Source organism: Epinephelus fuscoguttatus, linkage group LG8, assembly GCF_011397635.1.
Source record: "Epinephelus fuscoguttatus linkage group LG8, E.fuscoguttatus.final_Chr_v1".
NCBI lineage: Eukaryota > Metazoa > Chordata > Actinopteri > Perciformes > Serranidae > Epinephelus > Epinephelus fuscoguttatus.
Genome location: NC_064759.1, coordinates 25,279,468 through 25,292,431, shown reverse-complemented (window position 1 = coordinate 25,292,431; position 12,964 = coordinate 25,279,468). Strand labels below are relative to the sequence as shown.

The 12,964-nt window shown below is 41.2% G+C and overlaps 1 protein-coding gene across 2 annotated transcripts in view; it reads right to left on the bottom strand.

Moving 5' to 3' along the window:
* ptprub (protein tyrosine phosphatase receptor type Ub) overlaps positions 1-12,964 on the bottom strand; it is a 215,367-nt gene that overhangs the window by 81,807 nt on the left and 120,596 nt on the right. For both annotated transcript variants that reach the window (XM_049584589.1, XM_049584590.1), the window contains exons 4-5: positions 10,433-10,514; positions 5,794-5,909 (exon numbers count right to left, since the gene is read on the bottom strand). In XM_049584589.1, coding sequence (XP_049440546.1) covers positions 5,794-5,909; positions 10,433-10,514 — 198 coding nt within the window. The remainder of the gene's footprint in view (positions 1-5,793; positions 5,910-10,432; positions 10,515-12,964) is intronic.

Here is a 12,964-nt window from a genome sequence, read left to right as displayed (position 1 = left end):
TCACACAGTTGCTGCAGATTTGTCAGCTGCACATCCATGATGGAATCTCCCGTTCCACCACATCCCAAAGGTGCTCTATTGGATTGAGACCTGGTGACTGTGGAGGCCACTGGAGTACAGTGAATTCATTGTCATGTTCAAGAAACCAGTTTAAGATGATCTGAGCTTTGTGACATGGTGCGTTATCCTGCTGGAAGCAGCCATCAGAAGATGGGTACACTGTGGTCATAAAGGGATGGACACAGTCAGCAACAATATTCAGGTAGGCTGTGGCACTAAAACAATGCTCAGTTGGTACTAAGGGGCCCAAAGTGTGCCAAGAAAATATCCCCCACACCACTACACCACCAGCAGCCTGAACCGTTGATACAAGGCAGGATGGATCCATGCTTTCATGTTGTTTACACCAAAGTCTGACCCTACCATCTGAATGTTGCAGCAGGAATTGAGACTCATCAGACCAGGCAATGTTTTTCCAATCTTCTATCATACAATTTTGGTGAGCCTGTGTGAAGTGTAGCTATGGTTGTGTGTGAAAATCCCAGTAGATCAGCAGTTTCTGAAATACTCCCATCAGCCCATCTGGCACCAACAACCATGCCACGTTCAAAGTTACTTAAATCACCTTTCTTACCCATTCTGTTGCTCAGTTTGAACTTCAGAAGGTCGTCTTGACCATGTCTACATGCCTGAATGCATTGAGTTGCTGCCACATGATTGGCTGATAAGCTATTTGCATTAGCGAGCAGCTGAACAGGTGTACTAAAGTGGCTGGTGAATGTATATTATGTTTTTCAGGGTTCCGGAAAACAGGGTATATTTCTTTTTTACATTATGGAGACAGATTCCAGTACGTAAATCCGTAAAAAGTAAACAAATAAATGAATACATCCAAAAGGAAATGAAATTTTAGTTACATTTTAATTTAAGCTCAGAACCAGCCCCAGGGAGACACCCCTTCCTCCTGGTCCCCACTCGTCTTCTATTTCTAAGATCCTGTTTCTACCATTGCACTAACCCATGCTCTCAGTTCTGGGGTATTTGTTTCCTTCCAGTGTCTTAAAATAACTCAACAGACTGTTGCCCAGAATAATAATAGAACATGCACACTTGAATATTTCTGGAGTTATTTGGGACTGGTCCCCCAGTAAACATAACAGAGCATTTCTGTTTTAACCAGTGCAGTATTTCTAGCCATTATGGCACTGGTTTATTGGTCCAGGAAACTCACAGACCAACTGAAGGCATTGTAAATCATCTGACATGATGCTAGTTAGCCAATCAAATCTGTGTACTCCGATAACCGTTGCAACTCGAGTCAGTGAGTGAGATACACACACACACACACACACACACACACACACACGGGAGAGATGAGAGTGAGTCAGAGAGTAGTTATTTCACATGGCACGTTTCAGAGAGAAAAGAAGACAGTGAAAACAGAGCTTTAAATCAAAAGTGGACAGACTCTTCATATTCATTCTTCCCAAAGGCAGTTCAAACACAGTATGTCTCCCCGCCCTTCTGTCAGTTTCCTCTTGGATCTATAATATTCTCTAAACTATAGCTGGGAGGGGGGGTCGTGCCCTCTGTTAAAAAATTAACAAATCGCACAGTGAACATGCACACACTTGCACACACACTCATTACCTATAAACTTGGCCTTGTGTGCAGTTATTGCTCGGTCAACTCCCGAGACACTCGGCTAATAATGTAACAAAACACCCTTAAAGTATTGCTATCTGGGTCAGTTCTTATTAGAGCCGTGTGATTAAAAAGGAGGACTGTCCAATTGTGTGCGATTTAATTAGAATGGCAGGACCATCCCTCTGATTTAATCATGCAATATGACAATCAGACATGCTTTAATAAAAACAAATGAAATCTTGTTAAAATAATAGTGATTATGGGGGTAATGCATGTCATGAGTGCTGTCCCTTAATGGAGCCCATCTACAACCTCTGTCGTCCTCGGTGTGCAATGCTATTGAACCAAAACATTTAACTGCTCAGCAGTTAGATTTGGGAGACAGATGGGCTTTGATGCATCAAGGTTTAATCAGTTTAGTAAATAGGCTAACGGATGAATAGCAGCATGTAGACTCTGTGTTTTGGTATAAACAGTGGAAGTGGCTGTCAGACAACTGCTCGCTTTCGCATAAAGCCGGGGATTTTAATGCAGAAACGGAACATAAACAAACGTGAGCTGGGGCAGAGAGCGGGAAACAGAGGGAAATAGTGATGGAGAAAAAGACAAAAAAAATAGTGTGATTCAAATGAATGTTGTATGATGCGTCTTACTGTTGCACTGTGAGAGGCATTTCTCATATTGTTCCACACCATTAAAACCACTAGCATCCGTCAGCTCCACGTAGCCCCAACAAAACCCATCGACTCTGACACTTTTTCTCATGTTTTCAGGCCATTGTCTTTGTGTGAAATAGCTGACATGAATCTTGATACTCATCCTTTTGATCTGCCAGTTTTTAACAGAATCCAAAGCATGTGAGCATGCTGGGATTAACAAGGAGACCTCTGGGTTATGCTGGGCCATCTCGGCCTCTGTTTTGCTTCTGATTCAGGCCTTCAAAAAGCCACAGACCACACAAACCTCAGGCCGAGCCTTTGCAAACAAACACAAACACACACTCACAGATTAGGGTTAAGCGGGCAGCTAGTCTTGTGACCACACGGAAAGAAAAAAATCTCAATCACATACTCCTTGTATCTCCTTTTCACTACCTAGCCTGTGGACTACTGAGAGGAGGCAGGGGAAATCAGGATAAATCAAATAAGCATGAGATCACTTCATGTTACGTAAACAATCTGGCTGTAGCTAATTGGCGAGGAAACGACAAAACGATCTGTTAATCTGGCAGGCGTGTGCAGCCAAGACTGTGCTGCAGCTGGTACGGCAGACACAATGAGCACAAAAGGGCACAACAAAAGAAAACAACAGCGATGTGAGTTCGTATGAAGAAAAAAGGCTCAGACAGACATGTGCGACGCGGACAGACAGTGAAGGACGGCGAAGAGGACAGTAAAAGGCAGAGGCGAGGCAGGGAAGGAGCATTCCAGTGGCCTAGAGATCTCATTACAACAGGCGCTTGTACGGTTATGCCAGCTAATTACCCAAAGCATTTGTCTTCATCCTTGTGTTGTGACCAAATGGCTGGGTTGATAAAGCATTCAGAGAGGTGGGAATGAGGACGCTTCAATTACATAAATCACTCACCTCCCAGTTTCAAACAATACAGTAGGTTTGCCTGAGGTCAACCATGATTAACACTAGCTGTAGTGGGTGGTAAGATGTTGGCAAAAGCCATGAGTGTGTGGCTGTGCAGCAATTGCAGCGTGAGATGAAAAAAAAAAACAGTGGAGCCCTACAGCACAATGACGTTTGGTCCTTTAATCAGGGTTATATAAAGAGGAGGATTTTGAGACCACAGAGTTATTCCCACCAGAGGTAAGGACTGTATGGCCTGTCTGACCTTCACAGAGCAAGCCATTCTAGATGAAAAGACAGATATCTAAAGCACGGCACATGATTTGAATAAAAACAGGAGGCAGCAGAGAAAGAAGAGAACACTATGATCCTATAAGCAATGTAACTTTTCAAAGGCAGTGAAGTGAGGAGGCTTCAAGGCCTCCACGGCCTTCACAGCATTAGAACTCTGTCGACAATCTTTATTTAAGCACGAGCACGTCTGGGACACGTAATGATTCAAAAACAGAGAGAACCTTGTTGCAATGGTTATTTAGAGTAACACCCTCCACTTCAAAATGCAGTTATGTTTGCAGAAAGTTCAGTTACACATCGTAATTTGGAATGAGGTCTTCACCTTTACAATAATACCTGGTATTAGGAATATCAGGTATCAGTAATCAAACAACTACAGAGATGCAAAACAATCAGTGGAGAAAAATAACATTACATTTACTCCTTTACATTTACTTGACTTGACTATTTTTTCATCAAATAGTTTAAAAGTCTATGAGCAGTTGTTTTGCATACTTTTTCCCGCATAATCGAGCACATCTGTGATAAAACATGTACGTCTACTCCATTACATTGGGCTATACACTTCTCACTCCTTGTACTGATGCATTTAGCTATAACTTATTTTCAAATTCAGATCCTACACGCACAACAATGAGTTACCCTGTATACACACACAAACACACACACAGTGCAGACTGTGTTCAGGCTGTGACGTGGCTGCCGGCGCTGATCGCTGCTTGCCTGAGTCCAGAGCTTTAAATCAGCCCACGCCACTGAGTTGACAACTCTGTCAGGTATGAGGCGAGATTATGGCCACTACAGACAATGCTTTTGTCTCCACCAGACGTGCCGCAGCGTCTTTCAGAAAAACAGCCCAGAAGCTGCTCTCTGCTCTGTTCTGCTGCTGACATAAATGTATTTGTTGTTGATTTGTTTTAAGAGACTGAACAGTGCTTATGGGTACGTTTTTAATTTGTCTGGTTCTAGATACATCACTTTAATGACAGTTAACATGCATTTTATATTTGTTATTACCTGTTGAGGACCTGGTTATATGTCATCTCTATTAACAGTCATTCATTCATTCCCGTCACCGCTTATCCTGTTGGGGTCACTGGGGGCCGGAGCGGGGTACATCCTGGACAGGTCACCAGACTATCACAGGATGTACCCCCAACACATAAAAGATAGACAACCATTCACACTCACATTCACACCTACGGACAATTTAGAGTCACCAATTAACCTGCATGTCTTTGGACTGTGGGAGGAAGCCGGAGTACCTGGAGAAAACCAAGGCTGACACAGGGAGAACATGTAAACTCCATACAGAAGGGGTCCCCATCCGCACAGTTCAAACCAGGAACCCTCTTGCTGTGAGGCAACAATGCTAACCATTGCAGCACCACGCCGCCCATCATTATCAACAGATATTTGTATATGTATGCAGAATGTGTACATGACAGGACAAGATTTTGCAATCAGACCTGATCTCATTCCTGTTTGTAGTCCGAGTAGTAGTGACCAATCACGTTTGAAAGAGCAGGTACAGCCCATGTGGAGAAGAGGAACGCATTGACCAAAATACAATCTTGAAACCCAGTGGTTGTCATCTGATGACAATTTAGCTTTATATATATATATATATATTTTTTTGGGTTGTCTTTTTTTATCAGCATTCATAAGTAGATTTCCATTAACAGAGATTAGCCAAAATTACTGGCCTCCGGAAGAAAAAGACTTGGCCCCGATATCCACTGGCTACACGTGATCGGCCCGAAAAATTTGCCCTTGTCCCCAGAGGCTTTATCATCGTCAAATGATAGCCAGTGGGTTCTGAGATTGGTTTGAATGTGATTCTTTGATGTACAAAATTACACCTAATGAAGTTACTTGCTACTTGCATCGTTTTTTAATACTTTTTTAGTCTTACTCAAGTAGTTGCATGAGTACTTTTACTTCCACTTAAGTCAATATAAGCATTAAGTAACAACCATGAAGAGACAGCAAAAGACAACAACACAATGTTGTCTGGTTTCTTTCCTCTGGGATTTTTCTGCTTTGTCAGAGGGCTGAGGAGCATTTTACATGTCATTGCCCAGAGGTTAATGTCCCATAATCTGTCCATAACCTCAAATATCTCTAAAATATGAAGTACGTCAGTCTATCGAGTGTGAGAAGTGTCAAACCCAGTTTTCCTTTTGCACTTTTTTGTACTCTGTGTACTGCTTGGACAGTTATGGAGGTAAAAACACAACAATCTCTAAAACTTTTCAAAACTCCACCACTGACCTCCAGCAAGAACTTCTCAGCCTCTGATGCTCTACCAGCAGCAACACACTGGAACGTAGCATTTTGCCCAGCATTGACCTCCTCGTCTCCGAGCCTGGAGAAGTGTGGCGCCTTATCTGAAGAGACAAACAGAGCGAGTAACACGGTGAGATCAAAAGACTCCATTACCTTTCAGTCATTCACAGTGTCAGTCAGCTACACAAGATAACATTTTATCGAGGCTTTTTTGTTTTTACCAAATACATAAACAGGAATTTAAGGCATTTCTGTTTGAGTAAACAACTGACTTTATCCATGGTTCAGCCATAATTTATTCAATATCCCAAACATGCACCAAAACATAGAGCAATAACAGATTTTCTCAGTTAAAGTTTGAAGCAGCACTAAACTTGAGTTACTGCTACTGCTTTCTTTGTATTTAATTCACTGTGCTTCATGCATATAAAGCAATATTAAAATTCCTTTATCTTTTTTCAGCTTCTTATGTATTTCTTTTTGTTTGCTAGTGGCAGTGTGCAAAACTGAACTTACAAATGACGCTGCAGGAATGAGATAAAAACAAGGAGGCACAAAGAAAATAGTCAAGAAAAACAGAAAAGTTTCTTTTAACGTTCTTTTAATTTGTGTCAATTCTCCACAGCATATCAGAACCTTGTGTGGACACTTATTTTATCTTATGTGCATGATAACACTCAAATAAAACGCAATGTTGGAATAAAAGTGTTAATATAGAAAGTTTTAATAGCACAAAAAGTGTATAGTCGTGTGCAAATATATGTATTGAGGGGGTCACTCAGTATCTATAACCATAACTTTCTGGAAAAAACCCACCATAATCAGATAAAAGACAATATATACACGAGCAGAATGTGGGAGTGAATCTGCAGTAGAAAAGCCACAGAGTAAGCATCAGTCTTCCACATTTTGACTAATAATGTCCCAGCATGCTGTGCTGAGCTGCAAATGAGTCAGTGTGTGGGAGTAGCCCTCTCACCCAACTCCGTGATTAACAATAGCACATTGAGAAACAGACCCCTGCAGAGCCAAATCACTGGGTAAACGCCGGCAGCGCTGCCTGCCATCTCCGAGAAATGGGGTAGGACAAGTCGACATGTCACTCCGGATGAGTGACAGGAAGAGATGGCAGGGCAACAGTGAAGCTGAAGCATCTGGGAGAAGCAAATGTTTGGGTCTCACACATCTCCTGCTTGGGTTTGCACAACACTGTTGCTATCTAGCGGGGGGTGGGGGGGGCAATTTGTTGATCTTGTTTGTGTACAGTAAGTAGTAAGGGGAGAGTGTTTGCATCTGTACCCCACAGGTGGCCATGTTTCCTTTGAGTGACTCTCCCTCCTAAGGTTGATTCATAATTCATGCCTGAGAGCCAAACATAAACAAACACCAAAATGAGTGTGAATGGGGGAAAGAAACAGGCCCCACACTTGGCAAGAGCTGCGGTGTTATACAGCTAAATGTGTCAGATCTTATCCTCAGGACTCTTTAGTGTGATAAATATTTTATTGGAGTGCAATACTGGTTTCAGAGTCAAAGACTGAGACTCAGATGAAATAAAATCAGAAATGTCAACCACGCTTTGTCCAGAATTCACAAAAAGGAACACATTGAGCTTTTATCTTTTTACTTTCTGCAGTTTTTTTTTTTTTTACTATGCGACACTTCCCTTCGGTTTTCCACGCCTCCTTCTTTCCTCGCTCTGTTCGCTGCCAAGAAATGCAGGCTGGCCATGTGCCACATCATAAGGCATGCTCAGGTCTTGATGAGAGTCTTAATTATTTAATGGCCACAGTGGGAGCATTCAGAAGATGCCATCTGCTGTCTCGGGGAGAAACAGGGTGACTGACTGGGTGGCGCGCATACAGTAGGGGTACGAACCAATCTCACAGCCGGTGTTCGTTTAATAAAATCACTGGTGGTATCCTCTGTGACATGACACCCTTGAAGAGTCTCCAAACGTTATTGTGATAACAGCAGGGCCTATATAAATATTAACAGGGAGATAACGCTGAATATCCATCAAGCTTATGTCAGATATACAAGTTACTTGAAAGAAGGAGTTATGTTACATGAAATTGGTCCATGTGTCCTGGAAGATTTCAATGTACCAGGCAAATGGAGGAAACGCGGGTCAAATATTAACTGTGTTTATTCAATGGACACGTGCGTAATAACACTATTTTAAAAATAAATAAATATTACACTAGCCTATGTTTGTTGGGGCAACACATAAACACGAAGACTATCCCTCACCTTACTGTGTCCTAATTGAATGCACTGCGAGTAGGCGTCAGCATCAATACCATTTTGTTTGAATTGTTTTCTATGAGAATGTCCTATCTGGCCGCGAGCGATGAAGCCACGCTGTTTTGAGCTAAACTTTTTGTTTCTATTTATTCCTGCCACTTGTTTTAAAAACTCTGCAATGGACAAGGTGTGTCTGATTCATGAACTTGAATTATAAGGTACTAGGGCTGGGCAATATGAAGAGATATTGAGATATAAGTCTATATATACCGTCTTACATTTTGGATATCGTTGTATCATGATATCATATGGCATAAATGGTGTTTTTTCCCTCGTTTTGAAGGCTGAATAACAGTAAAGTGATGTAACTTTTTCAACTTAACATTCTTGTCATTTGTTTTTACGCTTGCCGTATCCCATGTAGTTGTTACATCCACATTATTGTTGATTATTGAAAAATCTCACTGTGGTAATATTTTCTGGAAAAAAAAAAAAAAAAGTCATTCTTACAATTTTTTTGTCACAAATATTATGTTCGATTTTGTCTCCCTGTCCTCACATTAATGGAGTGCTTTTGAAGAGATTTAAAAATATCATGATATATATTATGTATCGAGATATAGCCTAAAATTATCGTGATATAATTTTAGGTAGGTAATAAGGTATCTCCTCATATAACAATCTGCTGGCTGTTGGCTATATTTAATGTCACTTCTAGTCAATATCACAATATAAAATGAGAGGTTTCTGTTTAAAAAGTTCAAAAATAGGAGGATATCAAGTACTCAAGGTGGTTTGTTTACATGATGTAACAGAAGTGCAAAGTCCAGGTGAAGTAAAATTAGGGATTTCTTTCTAAACATATTATACATGTCAAAAAACTACTTGCTGAAAATATGTGAAAAGACTTTACAGTACTAAGCTGTGGACTTAGACCCTTAAACTGTTTTTTACCATTCCTGTGAACAGGACTTTTCGGGCAGGTCTAAAAGCATGGCTCAATGATGCACTGCTGCCATCCCTATCATAACCCCTCCCCCTCTACTACAGTGAAAGCGCAGAGTTCGGGACGTTCTCTTAGCTCTTTCAGTCTAATAATTATTGATAAAAAAGTCTGTTAAATGACATAATCATTTAAACACAAGCTAAATAGCCATCACTGACGTACCTTTCAGTCTATTAGTGTGAATCAGCTATCTGGCCCGACGCCAGTCACCGCTCACTGCTCTTGGTGTGTGTTTTGTGGTAACGTTAGCTGCTGAACGAGAGGCTGGTGCCGGCATGGTCGCTGCGCGGTGGCTTGTTCTTCAGCTTGGGCGTGTGTGTGCTCAGCTCCCTCAGTGGACACACCCCCACTGTCTCAGAGCACAGAATACTGCTGCTTTTTTCCAGTTTTGATACTTAGATTTATATACATATATCATTCATATTTGGCTGGGAGGCTAGTGAAACATTTCTTTGTGGTGTGACAAACTCATTACACATTTATTTTTGCGTTACTCAGACTTAAACGGTTTCAGAGTGGACAGAGCGATGCATGCTTACTGTTAGGACACAATGTTGGGCCTACATATTCTCAGAGTGAATTATTTTCAGTGGACATTATGACCAGCGAGTTTTAAATATGTCAGATCTGAACAGATTTTCTTGTGCAAAAACCAGTAATCACCGGATAAGAGAAGCTCTGCTTAAAAGCAGTGTGGAACATGGGTGTTAAATTTGCTGTGAGCCGTCATGTTCAGCAGTGGGTTGTGCACACAGTGTGCCACTGAGAGACCCTGTCCAGGTAATAAGCTCAGAGGACTTAGTGAAGATGTTTTACACGAGGTCCTCAGGGGCTAACAGCACATTGAACTGCTACCCTCACTAACACGAAAAGCCCTCCGCCGCAGGGAGCCACTGGTTACTAAAAACCCACTCTGAACATTCTCATAAAGCTTTGAAATGTAGTGCTTGATGGGAAAAACCCCTCTGTGCAAAGCGAGTAATGACAAAAAGCTACGCGGCACTTCCAGTCAGGCCAGAGAACATGAAAGTGTCGAAGCCTTCAGAGAGCGAATTCAAGATTTCACTGATTAACAAATACGTTTGGCTGTCAAACGAGGCCGGAGGCAGGAACGGCAGGTGTGTTTTCAGGTGGAAGAGAGTGTTGGCATTTGAGCGTCACAGTGTTTTTAATAGCACTTCTGTTGTCGCAGGACGCCTCAGGACAACCTGCAGCACTAATATAAAAGGTCGATCAGCCATTACTCTTCTCCTCATCCTATTTATGTTTCACGCTGCTTTGAAATACATATTTCCCCCAAAACCATGAAACTTTTTTCCTCCCCTCCAGCACCTTCTGTAATTGCAATTCATTGTCAGAAGTGGCACTTACAGCAGGGGTAGTTGAGCACCATGATGTCATCTATGGCAATGTAGCCTCGCCGCTCTCTGGAAACTGTTGCCTCAATCAGTACCTGCAAAAGTGAAGTGAATGTGATGAACAGATTTAATTCATAACCACAACAGCCGAAAAGCATACACTTGTGACTAACCTAATGCTCTCAAAGCTGGAGCATACGAGCAATTTTCCAAAGAACATTGAGGGCTGTGTGAGTTCTGCTGCTCTCGCCCCCCCTTTCGGTGACAGACGCATTAATTACAAACAAGCCAATCACCACATGGTTGCACATCTGCTGACCCAAAACAAAACGCTAGACAATGAGACAAATATGAGAAAGACAGAAGCATAAAAATAGAGAGATGGATAAGTTTTCGCCTCAGTCCGCAGGGCCAAGAGAAATAATAGCTTTATCAGGAAGCACACAATGTGGCGCCTGAGTCATGAGCTTCACTCTACATTCAGGGCACAGGCTGCTGTGAAGCCATAACAGCAGATAATACAGCTTGCACAGGGCCACGAGACTCAAGGGAGGACAAAGCTCCATACCATCCTGTGGAACAATAAGCTGGATGAGCAGCGGGCTCTCATGAAACCTAATCAATATCAAATCACCATCCTCAGTAATAGTGAGAGAGTTATGAGACACAGGGGTGATGTTTGTTTTTTTCGCAGCACCAAGGACAGTCTTCCATCCACATGTTTGATCGAAGGCCACCTTTGAGTTATTGTTTCTCATAATCCTCTGACCAAATGATTACAACATGGTTCCTATCACTGGGTCTTGATTTTTTGACTGAGCCCGCCACACACTCACTCAAACTACGCTATATCCTCACAGCTACTTTAAATGTGTGTGTCTGATGTCTGTGTTTACAGGCAGGCGTAGCTGAAATGGGCTATGCAAGATTGGAGCTCATTCTTCTCAAAGTCAGACAACTGAATCAAGTGATCGTAGCTTCACTTTGTGTTGTGGAGTTATTACACTGAGGCAGGTTACCTGAAATTTTTCTGTGCTGGTAACCATTTGATTCCTGAGTTTCACAGCTGATAAAAAAAACACGAGAATTGTTTCTATAAACATTAAAGAGAATTCTTGACAGAGGAAGTAGTTTGACAAAAAAACTTTAGGTCAACTAATTATCTTGTTCAAAGATTTCAGCTGCATCTCATAGTCTTCCTCAGCTAATGGAGTTTTTTAAATTGTCTTTCATGTGATGATCATATGGTTGGACACTGGAAAAAAAAAGATATTTTAGCTAAGATTTTCTTTTAAATACCTCACTTATATTTATTATATTGTGAATAAAATCACTCTCAAATGCATGAATAACATACTGAAGTACATCAAGACAGATTAATGTGCCTTCTTAACAGAAGATTTTCTGTGTTGTATGACCTACGAACTGTTCATTTGTCTATATCGGTGCCAATGTGATGCCTCAGTTTCAGTGCCCATACAAAAACAAGACTTTTCTTTGAGCATGAACATTTTAAGCACTGTCTCCAAGATGGTTAGTTGGGAAAAAAAAACATCTAAGGATCCAATGCCAGGATTTTGTTTTCTCAAGTAACTTTTTTTTTCAACCATATGTGACAGTCTGTCCCAGTGGATGGTTTGAAACTCCATCAACTGAAACCTTGAGATGTGATTGAAAGCTCAGGAAAAAAGCCAGAAAATGGACCTTGTAGGTTGTTTTTTTTTTCACGATTCTTTTGTAAATACCTCATTTTGGGTAAAATAAAAAAGGTATTTATAAAACCCTCTCTCTTTTTCACAAAATAGGCATCAGTCATGCTGTATAAATAAATTTCATCAAGGCTCTCCCCTTGCCTCTACCACTTAGCCATTACCCCTCCATTTTTCGCATTCATGTCTAGGGATAGGGCAGGGGTCGGCAACCAAAAGATACATTTTTGGCCAAAAAAAGAAAAATGAAATCTGTCTGGAGCTGCAAAATATATTTGAGCCTCACAATAAAGGTAAAACAGCCTTTTAAGTCAAATTTAGCCTGTCAACGTTACTGACAGATCTAAATGAGCATTCAAGGTGGCCATTCTGCAATGGGCTATTTTTGATTATTTGGTACTTTGCAGTGTTACTGATGAAAGCAAAATAAATTTGTCTATGCACTATAAAATTCTCAATTTTCTTCTGAGACTTCTCCATTTTTGGATACTGGCTAACTGGCTAACTAGGAAGACTCATACTGTTGCCGTCGCTAGTGATGTTTTTAGAGGAAAAAACACCAGGCCAGGTGTTTGACGCACATTTGAGTTGAGGAAATGTTGGTGTAGGCTACGCATTTTTACAATTGAAAAATGTAAGAATCACTTTAGGCCTATAACAATAAATGAAAATTAAAATCTTAAAAAAAAATAACGGCAATTCATTTCCATATCATTTTCTGTCAAAGTTACAGGGAGCCACTGAAGAGGAGCTAAAGAGCCAGAGAGACATAGGGCGAAGTATAAGGGCCCCACATACAGTTTTCAGAGGCATTATCTAAACCATGTGTTAGGAGA